Source organism: Diabrotica virgifera, chromosome 5 (genome assembly GCF_917563875.1).
Source record: "Diabrotica virgifera virgifera chromosome 5, PGI_DIABVI_V3a".
In the NCBI taxonomy this organism is placed as follows: domain Eukaryota; kingdom Metazoa; phylum Arthropoda; class Insecta; order Coleoptera; family Chrysomelidae; genus Diabrotica; species Diabrotica virgifera.
The window spans coordinates 172,721,841-172,749,486 of NC_065447.1; the positions used below are offsets into that span (position 1 = coordinate 172,721,841).

The 27,646-nt window shown below is 33.1% G+C and overlaps 1 protein-coding gene across 1 annotated transcript in view; it reads left to right on the top strand.

Moving 5' to 3' along the window:
- Positions 1 to 27,646, top strand: part of LOC126885528 (uncharacterized) — a 204,997-nt gene that overhangs the window by 68,014 nt on the left and 109,337 nt on the right. The window contains exon 4 of the mRNA XM_050652109.1: positions 18,069 to 18,248. Within this exon, the coding sequence (XP_050508066.1) occupies positions 18,069 to 18,248 (180 nt within the window). The remainder of the gene's footprint in view (positions 1 to 18,068; positions 18,249 to 27,646) is intronic.

Sequence of the window (27,646 nt, forward strand, 5' to 3'; positions counted from 1 at the left end):
AGGGAATAAAAATTTAAAATTTTGCAGATATGTATAACTTTACACATCCTATCAAAATATCTATCAAAATAATAGTGTTGCCATTTAACAAAATCAACGATGGCGTCATACCTCTAAATTGGGATACCCTGTATACTTGATTATTGTATGTTAAAAAGGACAATTTGAAATACGAATCAACAGGTCTGAGCAATTTTCTAAAAAATCAATTAGTATATGAGATATTGAATTTATTCCAAATTACAGACTCACTCTGTATTATAAGTGGTAATATTAATTTATAACATAACATGTTTTAAAGTTATTAATAATTTTTAAAAAAACATATAAAAATTTGTAGAAATGGTGCAGTTTGACAATGGAGTAAAAATGTAGGAGGTATATAGAATGATTATTATTTATCCTGTCTTCTTCTTATCGTTTCTTCCAAATCATTTATATCTTTTTTATTTATCTATTAGTTTTAGATTAGGTTCAAGATGTTGCTCGTAACTGGTTCTGTTTTGCGTAAGTTCTAAGTAGATAGGGTGCTTTTGCGCAAAATTAATTGGTTTGTAATTCTATATTGATTAAATATTTTTGCTCGTATTAATCTGTGGCCATTTCCCAGACTGAGTCTATTGAATACCAATACATCTGTTGGACTACTTGCAAAATCTCATGAACATGACTCAAGGTGCAGATCGGACCCTGTCGCGGAATACAGTATGAAATTAAAATAGTCGAATGTTTTGAGGATTTTAACCCTCGCAGGACCAACCTTTTAGTGGAAACATCGAGGACCAAGGAGGGTCAATAAATGTCCACACATAAATTAATCAAAAATGTTCTTCTTTATTTAAACTAATTTAAAAATATCACTTTAACATTATTCCTAGACGTTAATGGAACAGTTAAAAGATACGAATTTATAATTTACCCGGAGTCTTCGGCTTCAGTGGAATTGGCATCATCGTAGGATACAGAAACATTTTTGACTTCTTACCGCATACATACCGCTGTGCTTACCGCATACACACTTGCATTTTGAACAAACTATGGTTGTTTTTGCCCACTTATTGGCCTTTCTTCTTTTATATTTTGCTAATTTGACACCCGAATGATATCGTTCCTTTCCATTTTGGGATGGTGTTGAAGGTATTCAATGGGATTATTTATAGTCCACTGTCAAGTTTTTATAAAAGTATGAGGAAATAAATTAAATTATAGAAATGCTAATTATGTCATCTAATAGGGCACTAGTACTCCGACAACTACAATTATTTGAGATTTTTAGGAACAAAGGTATTTAGAAAATCGGATGTATTGCAATGTTGTGGATACTTTTAACCCTCCTTGGTCCTTCTAGGGTTAAGGTTCATGAGATTTTGCACAAACTCTACCAGTGTATCTCTGGTTTGTCAATATGTAATCAATGAAACATGCATACATATAGTAGTTGACATCCCTGGCTCTCTCTGTTCGAACTTGCAAACTGAAAAGTGCTTCCCTCGTTCTGAATGTCTTGCTCTGAATCCAAATTGAATGTCACTTAGTAATCCGGTCAACTTAGACATCAAAATGCTTGGCAAATAACAAAAATTGCCGGAGAGCCAAATTTTGGTGGAGAGCTAGGGTATACCATAACAAAAAGTTTAAAAAGTCCCCATCGATCCCATGTGTGCGTCAAAAGTTATTCGGGGTCAAAGGTCAAAATTTGAGATTTTTTGGATTTTTTTCGAGAACGATAAGTTTTATCAAAAAAAAAACCTCAAACCAAAGTTGTAGATCTTAACATTCTCTACAAAAATTGTCCTTACAATTTTTTTCCTAAGAGTTACCATTCCTGAGATATCGCGATTTAAGTTACTTTATACATTATATGCACATATAAGCCACGTATATACATATGTGGCCCTTAAGACAAGTATAAATGCCTATTTGTGTCTCTTTTATATCGTATATTATACTATTCTGAAAATATTTCTTCAAAAGGTCATCAGTCCCAAACTGAATTTCCTCTATCCACGTGGCTATACCATTGTGGCTATACCTAAAAAAACATTTGGCTATACCATTGTTTAAAAAAGAACAGATTGTCTATTGTAGGCAATGACTATTGAGTATGAATTAGGTCCTTACCCCTTATCACTTTTCGATGCAGCTGTAATGCGTAAAACAACAAAGTCAGCAATTTATGATTGCTTTGAATCAGCCAATACTGAGGTTGATCGTAGAAACGCTACTTACATTATTGATGGAGGGTACCTACTACAACATCACGTTGTGTGGGATCGAGAAGAAACCTTTAGCGTTATTTTTGATAAATATGTTCAGTATCTACGCAGACATTACAGGCTTACTGTGACAGTGGTATTTGACGGCTACAATGACTCGACAAAGAATATTAAAGCTGCAGAACAACGTCGTCGAACTACAAAAACATAATCGGGTTCCGAGATTATCTTTGATGAAAATATAACAGTTCCAGCGAATCAACAACAATTTTTCGCCAACATTAATAATAAATCTCGTTTCATTTCCATGTTAACTGACAAATTAACAGCTGCGAATATTGAAGTGAAACAAGCTAAAAATGACGCAGATGTCCCTATAATTGAGACAGCAATTGAAAAATTTAAGGCAACAAACACAACAATTGTAGTTGGTGAAGATGTTGATTTGTTGGTACTGATTACTGAAAGGACTCCAGTAGATAAAGTTATTTATTTTCTGAAACCTGGAAGGGCTCAACAGCGAACAAAGATATATTCTTCGAATAGTTTATCGGCTTATCCCAAATGCCAAAAGTACATTTTATTTTTACATGCGATAACCGGCTGCGACACTACGTCCGCAATGTGCAGAAGGGGCAAAACGTCAGTACTTAAATTATTCGAAAAAAAGATTTGACTGACTGCTGTAAAGTTTTTACATAACTTGATTCTACACCGCAAATAATAATTACGGAAGGAATTCGCTTTCTTCTTGCGGTTTATGGAGCTCCAAAAAAAATTATTTGTCTTGATAAATACCGATACTTAACTTTTGTAAAAAATACGCGAAACGAGAAACAAGTACAACTATCATGTCTTCCTCCAACATCAGTATCTACTTTTCAACATTTGTATCGAGTATATTATCAAGTTCAAACATGGCTAGGCCATGAACTGAATCCAGAAGACTGGGGTTGGAAATTAATAGATAATACTCTGGAACCGATTAAAACCTTACTCCCACCTGCTCCAGAAAAACTCCTTAACACTATTTTTTTCAATTGCAAAAAAGGTTGTTGTGCCACATGTGGATGTAAAAAAGTCGGGTTGCTGTGTTCTCTAGTGTGTACCAACTGCCAAGGTCAGTCTTGCTCAAATGTCCAGTTTAGTACAACAGAGGAAGACTCCTGTGATTTTAATGAAGAGACCAATGACTCAGTCACATTTGAACAATTTTTGAACATCCAGCAAGAGGAAGAGGAAGAAGATGAAATCAAAGAAGACTTGACTGTTGAAGTAGACTTTCAAGAATATGAATCTGATTAAAATATCTAAAGAAATCAAAACAATAGTTAACCTAATAATCAATAGCAATATCAATAATAAGGTAATATCTAGAACTTGACCTGTATTGTTTCCTTAAATTATCCTAAAATTGTCAAAACGGTTAGTGGAGTAGGCCGACAGGGGAAACCACGGTAAAAAAACGCGCCGAGTACACTTAACTACCTCACAGGTGGTGTGGAAACGTGTGCATATCATGTATAATGTGACTCTTTGAATCGCGATATCTCAGGAATGGCAACTCTTCGGAAAAAAATAGTAAGGACTATTTTTGTAGAGAGTTTTAAGATCTACGACTTTGGTTTAAGGTTTTTTTTTTGATAAAACTTACCGTTTTCGAAAAAAATCCAAAAAATCTCATATTTTGACCTTTGACCCCGAATAACTTTTGACGCACACATGGGATCGATGGGGACTTTTTAAACTTTATTTGTTATGGTATACCCGAGCTCTCCACCAAAATTTGGCTCTCCGGTAATTTTTGTTATTTGAAATGTCTATATAGACCGGGTTATAGATGTTTGTCTAATTTGGTGTATATGCGCGAGTAAATGATAGTAAGGACTACTTTAAGTACATGGATCATCAAGCTAATTAATATAAATGTGTTCTTCACAGTTCTGACGCAAAGTACACTTTTAATCAGTCTTTAATCATTCTGATTTTTCTTCTTTAGTTTATTACCTGTATATTATTACAGTGGTTTAGTTTACTGTTTAAGTGATGACGTAATCGATGATTTTTTTGAATGGGAGTAAGGGTCGTGTGATAGCTTATTTGAAATGTTATTTAATTCTCTATTCACTAATATAAACATTACTATAATTATTTATACAGGGTGTGCAAAAAATTATTCTTCTTTTTGTGTACTTAAATAAATTTAATAAAAATTTTTTTTGTACACCCTGTATAAATAAGTATGTTAATGTTTATATTACCGAATAGAGAATTAAATAACCTTTTAAACGAGCTGTCACATAACCCCAACTCTCATTTAAAAGAATCATTGATTACGTCATCACGCCCAGATGGATGACGTCACTAGTACTATATATATGCCAAAAAAGTCCTAATGTAAAAATAATAATCGAGCTATCTGAGGATTTCTCTTGAAATTTGCCCATTCTCGAGATAATGAATTTATGCAAACTCAAACGTCCTCACTTATACTACAGTGTCGCGCTCGCTTGATTATCAATTATTAAAACGCAAAGGGGTTTTCGTTATTGTATTGCAAAAAACTCTTCGGGATTTCATCAATCGATGTTTATAGAATATCTACCTACCTTGGCAACATTGAAATTATCAGTTAAATGTCCGATTCAGGGTTAAAAATTGCCGATTTCGCAATTATTAAATTTTTAATCTCTTATATGTCAAAAACCATTAACCTAAGAGAAAAGTCACTAAATAGAAATAAAAACAGACTGTTTGACTTGTACACACTTCTATATAAATCAAAACGGGAACTGGGGTATGTTTTCAAAGACTGATAGTGTGTAAATAAATTTATTAAAATCAGCTAAGTACTTTCAGCATTTTTAATGCCATCATCAGAGCTATCGTCTTATAATTGTAACTACCTCAAATGAAGAGAAAACTTTGAACAAACACATTCTCATATTAAATATTAACCCAGGGATCCAACCACTGGTCAGGGTACAAACCCTTAAATGTATAAAATATTCACATTTAATGTATTTAAAAAAAATTTAAAATAATGTATGTATGTAATGTAACACATTTAATATATTTAAAAAAAAATTAAAATATATATAAGGGTTTTTACCCTGACCAGTGGTTGGATCCTTGGGTTAATTTTTAATATGAGAATGTGTTTGTTAAAAGTTTTCTCTTCATTTGAGGTAGTTACAATTATCAGACGATAGCTCTGATGATGGCATTAAAAATGCTGAAAGTACTTAGCTGATTTTAATAAATTTATTTACATACTATCAGTCTTTGAAAACATACACCAGTTCACTGGCGAAGCGTCCATGTAACCACTGTTACCATTGGTAACAGGTAAAAATCTTGCAAATAAATATTTTATGACGATGAATAATTCCATTTATCTATATTTTTACCAATAGAAATGTATTATTATATTATGTGTTAATAGTACCTAATTCAGTAAATAGCAAACTACTCGTAGACACACGAAAATATTGGCGATTTTATGTGACTCAGTTGCACTTTATTATATTCTGTTACCAGTCTCATTTGTGCTTACAATGAATGGTTATCTCGCTTTCGCTCGGGCGGCTCGTGACCGGCTACTGTCTAAAAATTTTGTAGGAGCGACGGGCGTAAGCGCGCTGTGTATATCAGTAGGGCTGTTACCAGATTTAAATTTGGTTACAGTACCTAGAAAAAGTAGGCGTTCAGTTCACCATGGATGAGTGTCGCCGCATAATCGATCAACTACTTGAAAAGTATTTCTGATTGAAGAAAAAAAATGAGATTATTGAAAATGAAAGACCTATTTTAAACAATTTAAAAAAAGGAATCAAACGATATTTTAAATTTAGTTGGTACAGTGAAAATCCTTGGTTATATGGTTGCAAGAAAAATAGACTGTATTGTTGGCCATGTCTTCTGGTTTCTACAGAAAAATGGGTGGATCAGGTTCACGATTTAAATAGTTTTAGAGTTTTAAAAAAGAGACATGAAATTTTTCCGTTACCTACATGTAAGATGTATACCCAATTTGATTCAGTTTCGCAAAACAGGAATCGAATGTTCTCTTAACCAACCTTTTAAAGCCAATATTGCTAAACATAATGAGTTTGCTAAAAAAATAGATAGGTATATCCTTAGCTCACTTATAATAGATACCGTATGTTTTTTGGCCAAACAGGAATTAGCGTTTCGTGGTCATTTTGAGGGCGACGGCTCTGACATTCGAGCAGTGCCGCGCCAGCACGTGTTAGCGCCTGTGTGCAAAACAATGGCGCCCAAAAATCGTTAAAATAATTAAGTAAAAATAAATCTTTGACGTATCAATATAAAAACTAAAGATACAGGTAAACATGAAAATAGTAGTATATTAAGTATGGAGAACAGTAAGGGTTTTATACCGATAGAAAACAATTGTTTGGAGGAGGAGCGGAGCGACGACTCCAATTATTGTCTGAGATCGGTTACTCTTAACGTTCGACATGCTTATAAAGTTTTTTGCACGATTGATACCATTATAAATTATAAAATTAAACATTTTCGTCATATTGACTAGTTTCATTCATTTTATCAAGATAGATACTTTGGTTGTTAGGTAGTAACTAGGGTGCATAACAACAATGGAGAATTGAGTTTTTATTTAGTTGTGGGATTTCATTAAATAATTTAACAAATTGTACCATAAGTTTCAATATTAATAAATAATTCGTTAGTTTTCTTTATTCTTTCAAAAAATAAATTAAAATTAAGAGATTTTTTAACTCGACGGTAAGTGAATTACTTACCGTCGAGTTGGATTACTTACCGTCGAGTTGGATTACTTACCGTCGAGTTGCTAGTAAATGTCACCTACTGACGTAAAATTTGTCACGGTAAACAGTCAAAAATGATCAATCGTGCAAAAATATCTATTTCAGAAAAAATCACCGTTTACCGTTTATCACCGTTTAGCGCCTTCAGTTCGGAAAATCTTTTTATAACATGGTGAATGTGAATATATAAACTTAAGTTAATTTAAGTATTATTCCAGTTCTCAATACAAGTATCATTCCTGAGATGCATAGATGTCAATTGCGACATATACGCATGTCGGTTAATTACGAGATAGCGTTTCATCGGGTAGAGCACGCCAAAATAATGTAAATAGGTGGTACTAAAAGAAGCAGGAATTAAGAACCAAGATCTGAAAATAATTTGAAACATTTACTGGAGTCAGACTGCAAACCTCAGAGTTGAAGGTGAACACACCAAATACGTGAAAACCGTGCGTGTCATCGATATATAATCCTTTTAACAAAGGCTGAAGCTGTATAATTCATATATTTCTTTAAACAAATCTTCTCCCTCTATATCTAGATGATCATTAAATCTCAGTTCTTTTTCAAATTTCTACACAAAAGTTTTATTATGAATTTTCTGTAATGTTATTCAAACTATGTAAAATTTTTAAAGAATTGACATGATTTTCCATTATGAAAATCTTTATTTACTGACATTAATGCTTGCTCGAGAACACAATAAAATAAATTAACTTTGTATGACATTTTAGGATCCAAAATCGGTTCGTCTTTATGGTAATCGAACTGTCAGCTTTTTTTCCGAGGCCGTAACTGTGTGGCTGGTTGATAACTGGGCTCCACATCCAGTTTCTCTGCAGTTTCATTTGCTGTAGTAGTAATAACATCATTAAATTCGCTATCACTGTCCGAAACGCAAGCAACAATTGTTTTATCTCTTGTAAAGCATTTAAGGCCAGCTGCATATTCATTGTTTTTGATAGAAAACTTTTGCTAACGAAGTTAACTTTCTTCAGAACTTTATACCATTGGTATGTGACTGACCAACTGAGCATATGAATGTAAATGTTAATATTTTATCTGCTAAACATTTAGATAGATTAATATTTTGAATCACGATCTTTATTCGAATGTGTTATATCACATAAAGCATAATAACTTTCTGACAAAATTTGGTATAATGGCTTAAAGCATCAATTCTGCTGGACCAGCGTGTATTAGATAAATGATAAATGCTTTAAAGCCAGACTTGCAAAGTGTTGTTTTATGATACTCCAACGTTTGGTAGAAGGTGAAAAAAAATGAGTAAGTGTTATTTTGACCCGCCTAATGTTGTGAAAACTCTAGTGGCGCGCCTTAATTGCTGGCTCCTGTGTGCGCCGCACACATCGCACACGTGGACGGCGCGGCCCTGCATTCTAGGCAATTACAGGGAATTGTTAACATTAATTTACAAAAAAGATTAAAAATTTTGCCAACATCTAGAAACATCAACCTACAGATTTAGCCATATCTTCATTTTTTTAAAATAAGATTTTTTGCATCTGGTTTTGGTAACACTTTAGAAAAAGTCAGGCGTCGTGACTGCACCAGTTCCCGTTTTGTTTTAGTCACTAAAGACCTTTTCTGTTTGGAATGATTTAAAAAATCTAAAAAAACTATGTCCGATGCAAAAAAAAATTATTTTATTAAAAACCACTAATCTTTCCCCTCGCCTGGCAAGGTCTTATGCTGTTTAGAATCGCCTGTCATTGTACACATTTCTTCTAAATGACTTACTCAAACACATACTTAAATTTAAACTTTACAGGAGAAAGTTTATTTTACCCCTAAACTATGCACTTTTCGATTCACCTGGTAGATACGCGTGCAGGGCTGATGCCTGCCAGGTCATGCTTTTAAGCCTTGGTGTGCTATGAATTATCACTATTGGCGAGGAACCGCAAAGTGGCGACGTCTGGTGGCGAATTTGAAATGCATCAACTCTAGGAAAACATTGACTTTGTCATTAATTTGTGTACATATTTGCGGTCAGTTAATGTTGTAATTAACAATGATTTCGACTTAACAAAACTATTGCAGTGTTCGTCAGTATTCATTCCTATTATACTCTACGTAATGAACTAAACTAACCAATGCCAAATCACACATTTTGTTAATTTAACGTTTGTATTAAACGTAGTATTTTTAAATGTTTAAGCGACAGCAAAATCGAATAAATAAATAAAATGTAGTATAAATATATTCTGTACATAGAATGTACATTCTTATGCAAAATATTCCGACCACTTCATAATTTCCAAAACACAATTATTATAAATAAATTCACCCACTCAGTTTGCAGTTTTTATATAATTAAAAATTGTCATCTGTTAGTTTAAAATAAATTTTACTGTACCTATTGACTAAATTAAAACAAAATTAGAAATTTTAAAATAAATTAATAATTTTTAAAACGGTGTGTGATTATCGGGGGACAGATTTTTTTATTAAAAATAGGTAAAAACAAATCAGTAGTTAGCATCAAATTTTAATGAATGCATACACACGAAACATAATTTTGAGTCGACTTTAACCTATAAGATGTCTTAGTAGCAAAACTTAGTGGTTACTTTGGCAAAACACTCGTGTAAATGATTTTAATTTTACGTTTTAGAACTGTGGGGTCAAATGACAAAATGAATTGTTTTCCTGGAGTTATCGTCCATCTTTGAAATTTTGAGCGCCCTCTGTCGGAATTTAATTTTGCGAATACAAATTTCTAGCCTTACAGGAAGACCGTTACTCGGAGGGTTTACTAGCTCTCATGGGTGCCCATACCCATGGGCAAGGGGAGAAGTGCCCCCCTGACTTTTCGGGTGCTTTAAACTATATAATATGGTTATCCAAGCAGGCCCGGCCCCAGGGGTGGGCGAACTGGGCGGCTTCCCAGGGCGGCAAAATTTAAGGGCGGCAAATTTTAGAGAACAGCCAATTTTTGAAATTGAAGAAATAATAAATTCGTTTGTAATATTATGAACAAGAGCGGCAAAAATGCAACTGTAAAAACGAGAATTAAATAAGTGAAACAATAACAATTGCAAGACCCAATCGATGGGAAATCGACAACGCCGTCTTCTTCTTCATCGCATAAGAATAGTGGGATCAGAATAGTGAGGGGCGATTCTGATAAAATTTTTGATCACAACAATGGTAATATTTTAAAACTTGTTGAGCTCTTTGGAAAAGTTTATTTTGTTTTACAAGAGCACATTAGGAGAACAACGAATGGTAGTAACAAGTAGCATCACTACTTGGGAAAACGTATTCAAAACGAAATTATTCACCTCCGCCACGATCAAATAAAAAAAATTGAACTTTTTGAAATCAACAAAGTTTTATAGCATAATTTTAGATTATACACCTGATATTTCTGGGGTGGAACAGATGACTATTAATGCACGTTTTGTCGATTTAGGTTCACTGCACTGGTTTAAAACTTATAGAAGTTATTTTGCAAAAACTGAATAAACTGGGAAAACCTTTGGAAGATATGAGTGGACAATGGTATGATAAATGGGGCAAACATGAAAGGAAAGAACTTGGGAGTTCAAAACAGAATTTTGAAAATGAATCCTAGAGCATTTTTTGTCCCTTGTTCTAGCCATTCACTCAACTTAGTCGTGAACGATGCTGCTTATTAAGCCTCACAATTTGCAGTTTCTTTCTTTTCCTAAGTGACAAAAATTTACAACTTTTTCTCAGCATCTATTCATCGTTGCGCTATACTTAAAAATCGTATTTCTAGCCTAACATTGAAATCTTTGTCCGAAACTAGATGGGAAAGTAGAATTGATGAAATTACATCAGATACCAAATTGAAGAAATCTACGATGCTCTTGTAGAAATCACTGTCAATAAAAACAACGATAAAATGGTTGCTTATGAGGCAAGTTGTTAGGCAAATCAAATCCGTGATTTTACTTTTCTTTGCTCTGTGGTAATATGACATGACATTTTACTTCACATCAACGTAGTCAGCAAATCACTGCAGAGTATTGATATGGGAGTGTATCGAGGTGTCAGTATTAAGTCTCTCGGAAGTGATTTAAAATTCCAAGGCTGTTTGACAGACGCAAAAAGCTAGCATCAAAGTTAGAAATTGAGCACCCGAAAATCGGAGGCACAGTAATAGCAAGAAAGAGAAAAGTAAAAAGACAGTTTGGCTATGAGGTATGGACCTAGATCCAGAGACACGATATAAAGTTGACTTCTATTTAAAAATTATAGACACAACCGTTAATGAACTAAGTGATAGGTTTCAGCAAATTAAGAGCCATGGTGAAATTTTTTAGTTTTTGGGTCTACCAAGCCTACCTTGCCCAGGGCGGCAAAATCCCTAGGGCCGGGCCTGATCCAAAGTATACATAAGGTAATGCAACATCTTCACGTCTGCCCTCCCCCTAAAAATTTTTATATGGGCGCCCGTGCTAGCTCTTAGACTATTACTATTCTAATTTCTACTGATAATATTAGTTCACTTTAAGGAAGTCTTAGTATTAAAGAGAAACACTGTAGATAAATGTTGTGACCTAGCAATATAGATTCATTTATCGCTTCGGGCGGCGATCGGGTCCACCTGCTCGAAGAGTTAACCGGGGATTAGTGGCGGATTACACGGGTCGGTCCAACCGACCAGGACCCGTCTCCAAGCAGTTAGACGGCGGCTATCGATTTTCAGTCTGATTGCTAATGGGCGAAGGCCGGGATTAAGGAAAATTTCAATTAGGCCCGCCTTCTAAGCTGTGTTATTGTAGCTGTGGATTAAATATTAAAGACCTTTTTGTTAAATGGAGTATTATGTATCTTCCGGAGTAAAATAATGGATGTAGTTTAGATAAGCCGATTTGTTAATAGTAAATAATTGGAGTTTATCGGCTGGTTTCAATAAGCTACAATAACCTTGACAGTTATCAATATTTATTATTATCATAACTTTTTCGTAAGGTTTGCGAAACTTTGGCAACAGTGGTAATCTTTGACATTATCTAAGATCAATATTTTGACAATTATACTCATAGGCGCGCTAAATGGAAGTAATGGAAAACAATTTTGTTATTAGTAAATAAATATTTATAAAAATAAACCAAAATGGGTGAAAATTTTATGATAACCTAGGTATTTGCACGAAATAATAATAATAAATAATCATTTCATTGTGAAACGAAACAAGAGCCGTCTTATTTTATTTAGTTCATAGAGCGCCAAAGGCACTCTTACTTTATATACTCGCATTAGAATTCGAAATATTTTTACGTAAAATATACTTACCTACCTACATATACATAATTAAAACTCGCAATTAACAATAATCTATTTTTTCAAATAGGCCCACAACTTAGTTCTATTACACAAAAATACAATAAATTAACTATAAATAAATACTACTTTCCTATGAAACAAAATTTAGGCATGGGGTAAAAAGTTTATTTGAAGAAAGTCCATTTTTTTGTTCATCTTACTGGCGCTACAGGCTCGTTTTTTTAATATTGTATTCAATTACAGAGTAATTTCCACATACTAATATATTTCTCAAATTGGGCTCTGTACCGCCATTCTTTATTATATTGCGAATATGTGTGCCAAATATCTCGACAAAATATTCAAAATTACAGCCGCAATTTTGGATCGCGTTTATTGCTACCTGTTGATCGCCACTGTAGCCTCTTAATATTTAATTATGCCCGTCATTTTGTCCCTGTTGTGCGACTACATGTAAAAGATACCTGTCAAAAGTATCCAATATGGTATCCAATAATGATATTGGAATTGTCAATTGAAAAAAAAATTGATACCCAATTACGCTCGTGAGAAAATTATAAAAAAATAAGTGTGTTACCAGTACAAATCCTGAGAGCTACTGCTCCCCCATATTTACCCAATTCACCCCAATAGCTTATAATGTCGTCTATTACTTTTAATGGGAAATAAGCCACAATTTTACCAAAAAAATGATTTTATTAACGTTTCGAAGCCCAAATCGGGTTTCGTTGTCAAAATACAAAAAACTACTAAAGTAAACAAAAATGTGGTTGCTAAGTAAAAAAATTCTTCTAATAATTTATTTAATCTGACTCATTTATATTGGCAATTCAGACGTATATTATACATTTTAAAGTAGAAGACTTTAAAATGATATCGCCAATATTTATGAGTTGCGTTCCTCGGACGACTTTACTAAAAGATAGTTCATTCGATTAAATGAAATCAATCCCAACTCAAGAACATCCGTCACAAGAAAATCATAGCATGTGATCTGTCTTTAGAAAGACAACCAAATGCAACGATGACAGTAAAATTCTCGCGTTAGAGATTCCATAGTAAATCATGAGGGAAAACCAGGAAAAAAAAACCTCGTGATACTATCCCGACATCGTAAGTATTTGGTCTTACATTTAATTTACTTTCAAAAAACGAATACCAAATTCTGACTTTAATATGTATAAATTATAAATAATATTAATAATACATATATATACAATGAGTAATACTAAAATATAAAATTTGTATTAACTCGATATGTTATTGACTTACTAATCGTGGTATTTTCTTTCTATTGACTTCCTCTTTCAGTATGGGTAACCACATATTACTGCATTCTACCGAGGAATTTGCGACACAATTGGTTTCATTTAGCATAATTAGAGCCGCTTCTTTGATTTTTCTCTTTTTACTATGCATTTGGTTGTCTTTTTAAAGACAGATCACATGCTATGATTTTTTTGTGACGAATATTCTTGAGTTGGGATTGATTTCATGTAATCGAATGAACTATCTTTTAGTAAAGTCGTCCCAGGAACGCAACTTAAAAATATTGGCGATATCATTTTAAAGTCTTCTACTTTAAAATGTATAATATACGTCTGAATTGCCAATATAGATGAGTCAGATTAAATAAATTATTAGAAGAATTTTTTTACTTAGCAACAACATTTTTGTTTATTTTACTACTATTTTGTATTTTGACAACGAAACCCGATTTGGGCTTCGAAACCTAATAAAATCATTTTTTTGGTAAAATTTTGGCTTATTTCCCATTAAAAGTAATTGATGTTGTTCTGAAGCTATTTTCTTGTGGCATTTTTACAATTTTAACTATTTAGAATGGGAAATAAGCCACAATATTATTAAAAAATGATTTTTATTAACGTTTCGACGCCCAAATCGGGTGCCGTTGTCAAAATACAAAATACTATTTACATAAACAAAAATGTTGTTGCTTAGTAAAAAAATTCTTCTAATAATTTATTTGATTTGACTCATTTATATCGGCAATTCAGATACATATGATACATTTTAAAGTAGAAGACTTTAAAATGATATTGCCAATATTTATGAGTTGCGTTCCTGGGACGACTTTACTGAAAGATAGTTCATTCGATTACATGAAATCAACCCCAACTCAAGAATATCCGTCACAAAAAAAATCATAGCATGTGATCTGTCTTTAAAAAGACAACCACATGCAACGGTGACATTAAAATTCTCGCGTTGGAGATCTCATAGTAAATCACGAGGGAAAACCAGGAAAAACCTCGTGATACTATCCCGACATATATATATCCCGAAAGAAACAGATAGTAAAAAGAGAAAAATCAAAGAAGCGGCTCTAATTATGCTAAACGAAACCAATTGTGTCGCAAATTCCTCGGTGGAATGCAGTAGGATGTGGATACCCATACTGAAAGAGGAAGTCAATAGAAAGAAAATACCACAATTAGTAAGTCCATAGTCGAGTTAGTACATATTTTATATTTTAGTATTACTTATATATCCATGTATTATTGATATTATTTATAATATAAACAAAATTATAGTAAAGTCAGAAATTGGTATTAATTTTGAGAGTAAATTAAATGTAAGACCAAATACTTTCGATGTCGGGATAGTATCACGAGGTTTTTCCTGGTTTTCCCTCGTGATTTACTATGAGATCTCCAACGCGAGAATTTTAATGTCACCGTTGCATGTGGTTGTCTTTTTAAAGACAGATCACATGCTATGATTTTTTTTTGTGACGGATATTCTTGAGTTGGGGTTGATTTCATGTAATCGAATGAACTATCTTTCAGTAAAGTCGTCCCAGGAACGCAACTCATAAATATTGGCCATATCATTTTAAAGTGTTCTACTTTAAAATGTATCATATGTATCTGAATTGCCGATATAAATGAGTCAAATCAAATAAATTTTTAGAAGAATTTTTTTACTAAGCAACATTTTTGTTTATGTTAATAGTATTTTGTATTTTGACAACGGCACCCGATTTGGGCGTCGAAACGTTAATAAAAATCATTTTTTAATAATATTGTGGCTTATTTCCCATTCTAAATAGTTAAAATTGTAAAAGTAATTGATTATAAAAATGCCACAAGAAAATAGCTTCAGAACAACATAATGTCGTCTGTTTTTGGTGACATATGGTTTATAATATTTTATCTTCTGGGGTGCTCTTGGAAATAAAATATGAAGAACTAGACTTTTTTCCTCGCATTTTTCCATGATTTCTTGTGGCAATAGATAATTAAAGTAGTCACATCTTTCTTAGTTATTTGTTCTATCTGCTGAGTACAAGAAGTATGCCTCGAATCTAACATTACCCCAAGGTACTTTGCTTTACTTCAGTAACCAGATTTAGATTTGAACCATTCAGGCTATGATCTAATCTCCCTAAAGTCGTCCTGGTAAATTTCATTATTTTGGACTTTCTGTTACAACGTTCCAAGTCCCCTGCATTATAAATTGTAAGGACTAATCTTCCGCATAGCCCAGTAGATGATATGTGTAGTTGTTGTAGGTATTAACCCGTATTTGCCCAGTGTTTACAAGAGATGAGATAAAATAAGGTAAGACTGCAGACAGAGTGTGGCATAAAAATTCGTAGAAGAATATAAGTAATGGGGTTTACAAATCTATAAACTAAGTGGTACATATAAACACTGACCAATCTTTGCAAAACAGAAGAATCGACAATTTTCAGAAAATTTTGCAAGAATTTTGACTTTGTTTGGGAGAAGGACGATAGAATATTTTTTACCAAACTACAAAAATTCGTTATTCGCTTTTAACTCCATTTTTTAAAACTACTCAGTCTAATCCAGTCAAACTACTGGAATCTATTAATAATGCATAAATAAAGAAGAATAAATAAGGCCAATGAGTAAAAACACCGCTAACTTACATTATTATGCTTCCAATTGGATTTCTCCTTTTTTTTAAGAAAATATATTGATTTTTTAATCGTAACTTTTTTATTTTTTATCCTAGAAAGTTGGCTAAAAAAGAATTTTATAGGTTTTTACAAGATCTATAAGGATATTAATAAAAAATCCTTTTAAAATCGTCAGTCGCCAAAAAAGAGGTGACTTTGAAAGGGTTAGTAAAGGTGGTTTTTGCATGTTATTACAAGTTTTAATTGTCAATAGCTCACTCTGTTTTTGCCGTAAATTTTTTTTTCAAACCAAGTTCTTCAGAATTAAATAACCTACAATTTTATATTCAAATATTTTTTCGTATCTCTGATGCTAATCTTTCTATTATGAAGAAAAAGGCATTTTTTACCAAACTTCAAAAATTTGTTATTCGCTTTTAACTCCATTTTTTTTTAAAACAAATCATTATAAGCCGGTCAAGCCCCTAAAACCTATTATTGATACATAAATAAAAAAGACCAAATAAGGTCAATGAATAATTTTAATTTGGGTGGTGAGTAGGGGCAAGTTTCCGATTACTTTTTCGCTGAAAAAAATAGGGACTGACATTCTTTTTATTATAAGTCACTTAATTTTTGAGCTAGAGACTACTTTTTTATTTCAGGAGATAGATATTTTTAACTAATTTAAATTAGTTTCAACAAGTTATCCTCGAAAAATTCATAGTTTTCCCGTCTTTTGACTTTGAAACTACAATATTTAGCATTTGATGAAGAAGAGCTAACATATAATAAAGTATAGCTCGATTACTATTGTTAAAAAAAACGGTTTTGTTTATTTTTTTAAAAGGTACATTTTTGTTAACCAAAATTTTTTTGATAAAACGAAAACTTTTTGAGTTATGAGCAGAAAACTGATTAAAAAGTCTAGTCTTTTGCTAGCAGTTGCCGCTAGGGCATTCGTTCGTTGCAATCCGGGACTGCACGCCGGGGTTTGTTTTGGTTGGATCAGAGAGAGCAGCATATGTGCCTCCTGATGAGAGACTAATAAGTTTCGATACCGGTAGAGGTGCTTGCTGCACTCTCTGATTGGACTAAAATATGGTGCGGCTGTACATGGTTCCTGGTATGGTTCATTTTGCAACGAAATTGAAAATGGTTATTCATTTTTGATTTACATGTTTACTCTAATTGGATTACGAAGGGAACCATTCTCGTTGGAACTTTACCGCGCTGAGCAGATGTTACGTGAATTATAAATTGTAAAATTCCCTCATCTTCCTTAGTCTCAGCACCCGCGTGGCTTGCAAATTGCAGAAGCCTCGGAGGTGTAACCAGAGAAGGTTCCCATTGTTTTCAGTCTGGTGGGATGTAGAGTAACATTATGTTGTTTTATATGCCATTAGAGTGAAAATGTAGTCTAATTTTATATTTATTTATTTTTAGATTAAAATATTTAAAATGATAATATTCTGGCAAATATTTATATAAATATTGATGTTTATATAAATATATCTAAATATAAATATAAATACAAATATTCTGACAACTGTCAGATTTAACTAAACTGTCATGCAACGATTTACGTCATTCTTAAAATCCTATATGACGTCAAAATTAATGACGCACTGAAAAAAAGGGTTTGGGGTCCACTGTATATTCCTTTTGCAACTACGCCGTAAATATAATTATTATTTTACACGCTGTAATGCAATTACTACATTAAACCATTGCAACACCTATCCAATCGTATCTGTAATTTAAACTAATAATCCCCTTACACTTACATAAATCCATTTTCCACTAGTACACACTGCGTTGTTTAATCAAAGTATAACTATTTACCATTTCATTTGATTTCAGGTTGACCCCATAGATGCCGGTACTGACAACGGATTTACCTTTACAGCGCCGAACTGGCCCACCGACCCTCAAGGAGAGATTTATCGAATTACCGCTCACTATCCAGCCCACCCAGCAGGATCGTTCTTTTATCCCTACGTAAAGAGATTGCCTCCCATAGGAACGTTCCAATTTATAAAAGTAAGTTATAGGCCAAGAACCGAAGCTTTTCACCTCGCAATTTTTACAGAATGGATTGATTTGCTTGAAAATTTGAGAATAAGTAGTGGATAGTCCAAGAATCAAAATCTATATGATACCGAAAGCCGCTTTTACCATGGGGGTTGTTGCCACTCCATCTTGGGGGTGGAAATTTTTTAATATATTTTGACCGCAAAAGTTGATAAAAACATTCATTCTAAGCAAAAAATGTCCCATACATTTTTTTGATAAAATTAACAGTTTTCGATTTATTCGCTATCGAAAGTGTTAGTTTTGTATAGAAAAAATCAATGTTTTTCGATATACTTACTCATTTGCGATTCACTAAATTTTTGCCGTAGAAAAAATTTTTTCAAACCAAGTTCTTGGGAATTAAATAACCTACAATTTTATATTTAAACATTTTTTCGTATCTCTGATGCTAATCTTTCTATTCTGAAGAAAATTGCCTTTTTTACCAAACTACAAAAATTGGTTATTCGCTTCGGATTAACTTCAGTTTTTTTAAAACTAACCATTCTAAACCAGCCAAGCTTCTAGAATCTATTAATAATACATAAATAAATAAGAATGAATAAGGCCAATGACTTAAAACACGGCTTACTTACATTATTATGCTTCCAATTGGATGTCTCCTTTTTTTTCAAAAAAATATATTGATTTTTTTACCGTAACTTTTTTATTTTTTATCTTAGAAAGTTTATTAAATAACAATTTTGTAGGTTTTTACAAGATCTATAAGACTGTTAGTATTAAATCTTTTTAATATCCTCATTCGCAAAAAGAGGTGACTTTGAAAGGGTTGGTAAAGGTGGTTTTTGCATATTATTACAAGTTTTAATTGTCAATAGCTCACTCAATTTTTGACGTAGTAAAAATTTTTGCAAACTAGCTTCTTGGGAATTAAATAAGCTAAAATTTCATATTTAAATATTTTTTCGTATCTCTGATGCTCATCTTGCTATTCTGAAGAAAAGGCCATTTTTTTCCAAACTACAAAAATTAGTTATTCATTTTAACTCCATTTTTTTTAAACTAATCATTCTAAGCCGGTCGAACTTCTAGAACCTCTTAATAATACGTAAATAAAAAAGATCAAATAAGGTCAATGACTAATTTTAATTAGGGTGGTGATTAGGGGGTTGCTTGCGATCACTTTTTCGCTGAAAAAAATAGGGACTGACATTCTTTTCATTATGTCACTTAATTTTTGAGGTAGAGACTTTTTTTATTTCTGGAGATAGATATTTTTAAGTATTTTAAATTAGTTTGAACAAGTTGTCCTCGAAAAATGCATGGTTTTCCCGTCTTTTGACTGTGAAACTACAATATTTAGCATTTGACTAAGAAAAGCCAACATATAATACAGTATAGCTCGATTACTATTGGTCCTAAAGAAAATTAAAAAAAACGGTTTTGTTTATTTTTTCAAAAGGTACATTTTTGTTAAGTAAAGTTGTTTTGATAAAACGAAAACTTTTGGAGTTATTAGCAGAAAACTTATTAAAAACATTGATCTTTTCGATATAAAACTAATACTTTCGATAGCGAATAAATCGAAAACTATCAATTTTATCAAAAAAATGTATGGAACGTTTTTTGCTTAGAATGAACCTTAGAAAATATACGAAAAAATTTGAACCTCCCAGATGGGGTGACAACCACCCCCATGGTAAAAGCGCCTTTTGGCATGATATAGATTTTGATCCTTGGACTATTCACTACTTATTCTCAAATTTTCAAGCAAATCGATCCATTCTGTAAAAATTGCGAGGTTTTTTCCTATTTTAAGCTTCATTACTTGGACTATTAATATATTAAAATATCGCACCCTCAGTAATATAAGGTCTCAACTCAAAATTTGTGTTAATTGTGATTTTAAATGATATGGGCACAAAATGAAATTCTCTACCGGTTAGCGTTGACAGAAAGAGAAAAAGAATATGAATGGTTCGGTAAATATATTTGTGCCTCTCTCTTACTCTCCCCGGTCACCTCTGGTTTTTACTGCGACAAGGGAGCAATCAATAACATGTCTTTCTATGACGAAAATCCTGGTGAGTTTGTGTTTTAACATTTTGTATTATATAGAACAGTTTTTAGTTGAGCCGTTATATTATGCAAAATATAATAAATAAATTGGGTCTAATTCATAATAGATCGCTACTTTGCTTAAACAATGACACGGCATTAATAATACAAGGGATCAAATTTAAACAGTTCCTTATTTCTGTTGTTTTTTTTTGTACTATATGGGACTAACTTGAAAGTATTTTTTTAAATTACATGTAATTAATGGAATTTATTTATATTAATATTTTTCCCATTGCTATTTATAGTGCAATTATCAAGTAACAAATGTGACAAATTTCACATTTATAACTTAAATAATAAGCATGTTATTTGAAAAAATAGCTGTAATGTTGGAAACCAGAATCTTTAAACGCGATTTCCCAAAAATCTACTTTTTTGAATTGTGCCTCTATATTACTGATGGTGCGATATATGATACCAGTGGTTACCGTACAGAAGTGCCATCTAATTTGTTCGCCATGAACGAAAGCGATTAATTCTCTTAATTCATGCAAAATTTTCCTCAAACTCTAGCATTATATTACATGTCTAAGCTCTCGGAACTGTTTTTCAATTTCACTAATTTTCCCTTGGTATATAGACAACTTTAAAAGTTTTTCCAGAATTTACCAAGTAAATGACGGCAAGTCTTGGAAAATTTCTTTATTAATATAACTTTATTAAAAGCAGTGCAAAAATTCTATAACAACGCTCAATCAAACCTAAAAATCAACAACAGATATTATTCGATAGCTTTATGGTGAATAAGGGACTACGACATGGATGCAGCTTATCACCAACACTGTTTAAAATCTATATAAATGAGGTCTTGAATAAATGGCGGAAATCATATTCTGGCATGGGGGTACAGCTAAACGACGACTCAACACTGTTGATGGTCCAAAACCGTATCAAAAGAAAATAAATCAGAGCTATATAATAGCACCTTTAAAAGCGTGTTACTGTATGGATGTGAAACCTGGCAACTGAATAAGCGAAGAGAACAGAAGTTGCTTGCACTGTTGCTTGAACGAGTACGAGATATTGTGAAAAGAAGAACAGACATAATAGAAGAAATCCAAGAAAAACAACTTTGTTGGTATGGCCATGTACAAATAATGGAGGAACATCGACTCCCAAACCTGATAATGGAATGGTAACCCCCGGAAAGAAAGAAAGGGGTAGATCGAAAACTACCTGGATAAGTGGATTCCAAACATCAATGTCTGATAGAGATCTACGACCAGGAGATTAGACAGGCCGACGCCGACGGCCTGAAAATAGGAAGCGGAAGGCGCTATAAAACGGTGTTATATGACATATCGAGGGCTGAGAACAATAAGGTTCCATGCGCCATTTCATAAATTTTTCAGGAGACAAATTTCTAATATTAGACTATCATACCTTCGTTATTTGAAGGACTGTAAATCTTAAAATTATTTTTTACTAGAGTGTGGTAAATTGTGATAACGCCTCACGTTAGATAATGTCATAAGTAAGATTCTAATCTGCAATTTTGTAACATATTTACTGACGTCTGCAGTGTACTTTGAACCTTATTGCATTATAAGCCTTGTAGGTACTTAAAACCTTATGAAATTATAAGCTAAACATTTCGCAAAATTTTTTAAATTTTCAAAAAATTGTTAGCGCAATTGGTGAAATTAAGGTATAAATTTCAAAATAAAACTATTATTTATTTTTAAATAGAAACTCATAGCACAAAACATATGGTTCCTAAATTTAGCTTAAACAGCAGATCTTAAAAATGTAAATAAAAAAACACTTACACATTATGGTAGGGGAGCGAAGTATGCTAAATGTGCAGTCACTCGACCGCTTTGGGGACATATTGGGTTGTGAATAGTAGGTCCTAAAACCAAAAAAAGTTAAGTAAAGTTTTTCATTTTAGTGGTGACTTTCCATTTTTAATTTAATTTTCCATTTCCAACAACCGTTTTTTTAGATTATAGCGCCATCTATCCATAATTCGAAAAAATGTCTCGAATAAAAGTTACTTATTTTTACGTAAGAAATCCAAATCTGCAATAAAAAATGGGGGTTCCTATTTAAGATTTTAAAGTAACCCCCCACCCCACCTCCGTGGGGGGTCGTCTTTGGGGCCATTCGATAAATTTTTCAAAAATATTGAATAAGTGTATTTTTCAGTTTTTAGATTTGATGTTCATTTCGCAAAATATCGCGGGATTCGTATTTAAAATATTAAATTTACCCCCCATCCCTCTCCGTGGGAAGTCTTGTTTGGTATCATTCGATAGATTTTTGAAAAAATATTGAGGACTTATTTTTTAGTTTTTCGATCTGTCATTCATTTCGCGAAATATTCGCTTTTTTCTTGTGGAATTTTGAGACTCACCCATTTCCTTACACCCCGCTCAAAAAGTCAGATTTTTGAAATATACACTGTTCTGCATGTACTTAGCTTACCTTATCTGACAATTTCGAGTTTTTCTAAGGATATATTTTTTTTCGTGCCTCCCCTTTACGAACTCCCCTGCAATAAGAGCCAATATATGGTAGAGGTACATTTTCAGGGTACAAGGCTTCTCCCCATGTAATAATCTGACGCGTTCGAAAACTGCCAAAATCCCCGCTTGGGCTCGCCTACCATTATGGAATAGCTATTTGTATAACAAGGGAGGAAAGTGCTACTTTTCCTCCCGAGAATGAAGTTTACTGCCCGACGCGTAGCGGAGGGCAGTAATCATTCAAGGGAGGAAAAGGTCCCATGTCATACATATGGTTTTTCCACCTTCCTCAAATAGCAAGTCCTTTTTTCATTTTTACTTAATTTATTTATGTAACTAACCAACAAAATTTATTAGAACTAAAACTAAAAAGTAGGTACAATATAACTGTCAACTGTCAAATATAAGTCAAATTATTAATGTAAACATTGTTAAATCAGAATAACAATTTACTCTTTTTTACCATTCTGCAAAATACAGAGTGTTTTTAAATAAACGTTAAAATGTATAGATACTTACGTAATAGAAAATAGATATTGTACAGGGCGCAAATAAGTTATATTTCATGAATGAAATACCATGACTTCACTTTTACTTTTCCTCCCTAGGAAGGAAAAATATTTTCCTCCCTAGGGAGGAAAAGTACAACTTTGCTCCCTACAATCAGGTCCGGAAAAATATACTTTCAGTAGAGGTAGGTGGAAAAAACCTAATTATATTTATCTTTTTTTTTATTCAGAAATTAATGCCACATTTTTTGTTTTAATAAAATTTTTTAGAAAGTAATAAGTATTAAAATTAGTTTGATATTTAAATAAAATACAAATAAGCTGTTACAGTGGCGCACCTAGTAGAATTTTCCTTTGGGGGGTAGGTTGGCTTGGGCGTCGAATTTTTTTTGTATTGTTTGTGAAAGACAAGTTACATTTTCCTACTACTCTTTAATTATTTTTTATAGGCGCTGAGGGGGGACCAACCCCCTGGGTACGCCAGTGATAGTATATTTGTTTCGCTGAAATCATATAATAGAAGTATAACTTCTTACGTGGGTATCAAGTACACACACTCTTAATTTTTGTAAGGTACTTGTCGCTTGGAACCTTATTGCCCGAACCTGAAAGTATTTCACGTACTTGAAACCTTATTTCATCATTGATTACACCGCCATCTAGAAACCCTTCAACGTTTTTCAACTATCATTCGATGCAGAATTCGAGAATTCTTTATTAAATAGAATTCTTTAAAAAAACCGATTTTGTACAAAATGTTGCTGGGAGCCCTATTGTTCTCAACCCTCGATATATGAAATTACCGGGCCATTATCATGTGTATCCGTGTGTTATCTCGGTAACCAATTAACCAAAATAAGCACTTTGAACCGATGAAATCGTATTACATAAAAATTACAGATCGTATAAACAATACAAGAAAGCAACTTGTGAAGCGTAACGATTAATTTCATTTAGTTTAACTTAATACGCAAAGAGGAGGAATCTAAAAAGATATTACAAATTTATTGACTCTGTCGCGGATCAATCTACTTAACTCAAAACACAAACAAATAAAAAAATTCTTTGCTCTAATCGATACATCATCATCATCTTTGACATGGAAGGTCACAAATATTGTCAAATATTAGAGATAATTATTAGGTACACCATGTAATGCTGCCTCTCCCATATTTATTTTAAAACTTGTTTCCATGGATAAACATTTTATATGCGAATTGTTTGTTGGTCCCGAAATCTTTTGAAACACATCTTCGCTCATATTTCTTTTAAAATCTGCCTTCACTCTTAAACATACATTATATACAAACTGTTGATTCCTAAATCGTTTGAAACACATCTTCTCTCGTATATTTATTTTAAAACCTTTCTCCACGCTTAAACATATACGCGAACTGTTGATTCTTAAGTCGTTTGAAACATTATAATATATCCCATCCTCCTGTTTACATATATTGTATCACCATCTTCCCCTAATTAAAATAAATGCATCGTTAAAGAAAGTACTACAAGAGAGCAGGTCCGGCCGTAGGGATTTTGCCACCCTGGGCAAGATCGGCGACCGTTGGTATACCCAAAAGCTCAAAATGGCTCTTAATTTGCTGAAATCTATCACTTAATGCATAAACGGTTGTGTCTATAATTTTTTAATAGAAGTCAACTTTTTATCGTGTCTCTGGATTTAGGTCCATACTGTCATCTTCAGCCTCATGGCCAAATTGTCTTTTCACTTTCCTCTTTCTGGCTATTACTGTGCCTCCTTTTGGGGTTCTCAATTTCTATTTTTGATGAGCACTTTTGCGTCTGTCAAATAGCCCTGGAATTTTAAATCACTTCTGAGAGACTTAAAATGGATTTCCGATTTTTCTAATAAACTGATAGCTTGATACGCTCCCATATCAATACTCTGCATACACGACTACGTTGATGTGAAGTAAAATGTTATGCCATATTACCACAGAGTAAAGTCACGGATTTGATTTTTTAGCATAGTCCAACGATGAATAGATGCTGAGAAAAAGTAAATTTTGGCCACTAAGGAAAAGAAAGAAACTGCAAAATGTGAGGCTTTAGCAGCATCGTTCACGACTAAGTTAAGTGAATGGCTAGAACATGGGACAAAAAATGCTCTAGGATTCATTTTCAAAATTATGTTTTAAACGCCCAAGTTCTTCTCTTCCATGTTTGCCCCATTATCATACCCGTGTCCTCTCGTATCTTCCAAAGGTATTCCCAGTTCATTCTGGCACTCTATAACTCCCAAGCCAGTGGTTTCCACTACAGGCACAAATCCAAGAAAATGTTCTTCAATTTTAACACTATGTGATCAAGAACCTAAATCGACAAAATGTACACAATAGTCATCTGTTCCACCCCAGCAATATCAGATATACAATTTAAAATTATGCTATAATACTTTGCTGATTTCAAAAAGTTTAAAATTTTATTTTTGATTTGGTCATGGAGGAGCTGAATAATTTCGTGTTGAATACGTTTTCCCAAGTAGTGATGCTGCTTGTTACTCCCATTAGTTATTCTCCTAATGTGCTCTTGTAAAACAAAATCAAAATTTTTAAAGAGCTCAAAAAGCTTAAAAAAATTACCATTGTTTTGATGAAAATGTATATCAGAATCGCCCCTTAATGAAAGACACTGTTGTGCTAAGAACTGTATTATATAAGTCGTTGTATTGCATTTTTCCAATGACCAGTTTCTGAATTTAGAACTTTTTGTGTTTCTTCATCTGTGATTTTGCCCGATTCTAGTCTAATTGCTAGTTCTACCCACTGTCGCTATGACTGTAGATAAGCTGGAGACTTAGCGTGGCTGGATAAAGCTTCAGCCATATGTTTCTAATTATTATATCCATTTTCAGTAAAGTTAATTTTAAGTGAATTTCAGTGAATTTAGTTTAGTTCTAATCCTACTATTCTTTTGCGATGAAGAAGAAGGCGGTGTTGTCGATTTCCCGTCGAATGAACCTTGCAATTGTTATTGTTTCATTTACTTTATTTTCATTTTTACAGTTGCATTTTTGCCGCTTTTGTTCATAATATTGATTTTTTATAATATTAAAAACATAAGTTATTATTTCATCAATTTCAAAAATTGGCTGTCCTCTAAAATTTGCCGCCCCTGAATTGGCCCCCTGGGTGGCCGTCCAGTTTGTCCACCCCTGGGGCTGGGCCTGCAAGAGAGCATAATAGGATATCCGATATTACACAAAAAGTAAACATACACCATGCTCACTAGGGTGGCCCTTAAAAATGAAATTTAACGATTGTTACCTCTCACCCCCTAAAATTGTTCCAATTATAGAGAAACTTAAAAATATAAATTTTTATTGAAATCTGAAAATATTTAAAGGTGGCCCCGGTCCCCTGAGACCCCATGCAATTGAAATTAGTCATGTACTACGAATTTCTGACAATAATGTAAAAGATATTAATAATTAATCGCCTATCAGTTACAATTAAGCACAGGAATAAATAATATTAAAATTGGTGAAGGTTAAATGGACTTGGACAACAATGATGATGCTAACGTTGGTGCGGCTGCGACTTCTGAAGGTGAAACCTTACTTAAAAGAGCACGAATCAAAATCATGACTTCTGAACTTTCATCTTCCCTCGATAGAACCTAGGTATTGTACAAGACAGCCACATTTATTATTATTGATGTAGTATCCAGTCTTGGTCATGATGTAAGCTCGTTTGAGCTCAAGATTGCAACAAAATTAAAAAAAAGACTTTTTAATTTCTGGACCTGTTATTTTTCATTTGGACGGTAAGCTAATGGAGGACTTAACTTCCAAGAAACGTGTGGATCGCCTTTCTGTTGTTGTGTCAAATGTCAATCGTGGATATGAACAGCTACTGGCTGTTCCAAAATTACACAATGGAACGGGAATTGCCCAGGCAAATGCCATTTTGGAATGTTTTGTTCATGAAGTCGCAGCTCTGTGTTTCGATACTACTGCATAAGACTCGGGGCCGAAGTCTGGAACATGTACCATTCTTCAGCATAACTCCAGAAAGGACTTACTCTTTTTAGCCTGCCGCCACCACATTTCGGAACTTATAGTTGGATCTGTGTTTGATAAGGTAATGAGTAGTAAATCATCTAGCCTCCAAATAAGTATTTTCGAAAGATTCAAAACAGCTGTTCAATTATAGACAAAAGTACTTTTGAACTGGCTTCCAACTGGTTCGTTTCTATTATCGTGGAGCCATGCAGAGGCGAGATGGAGGTCTAAAGTTTTCTATGCTATAAAGATGTGGTTGCTTCACAGCCAATTAATCACAGC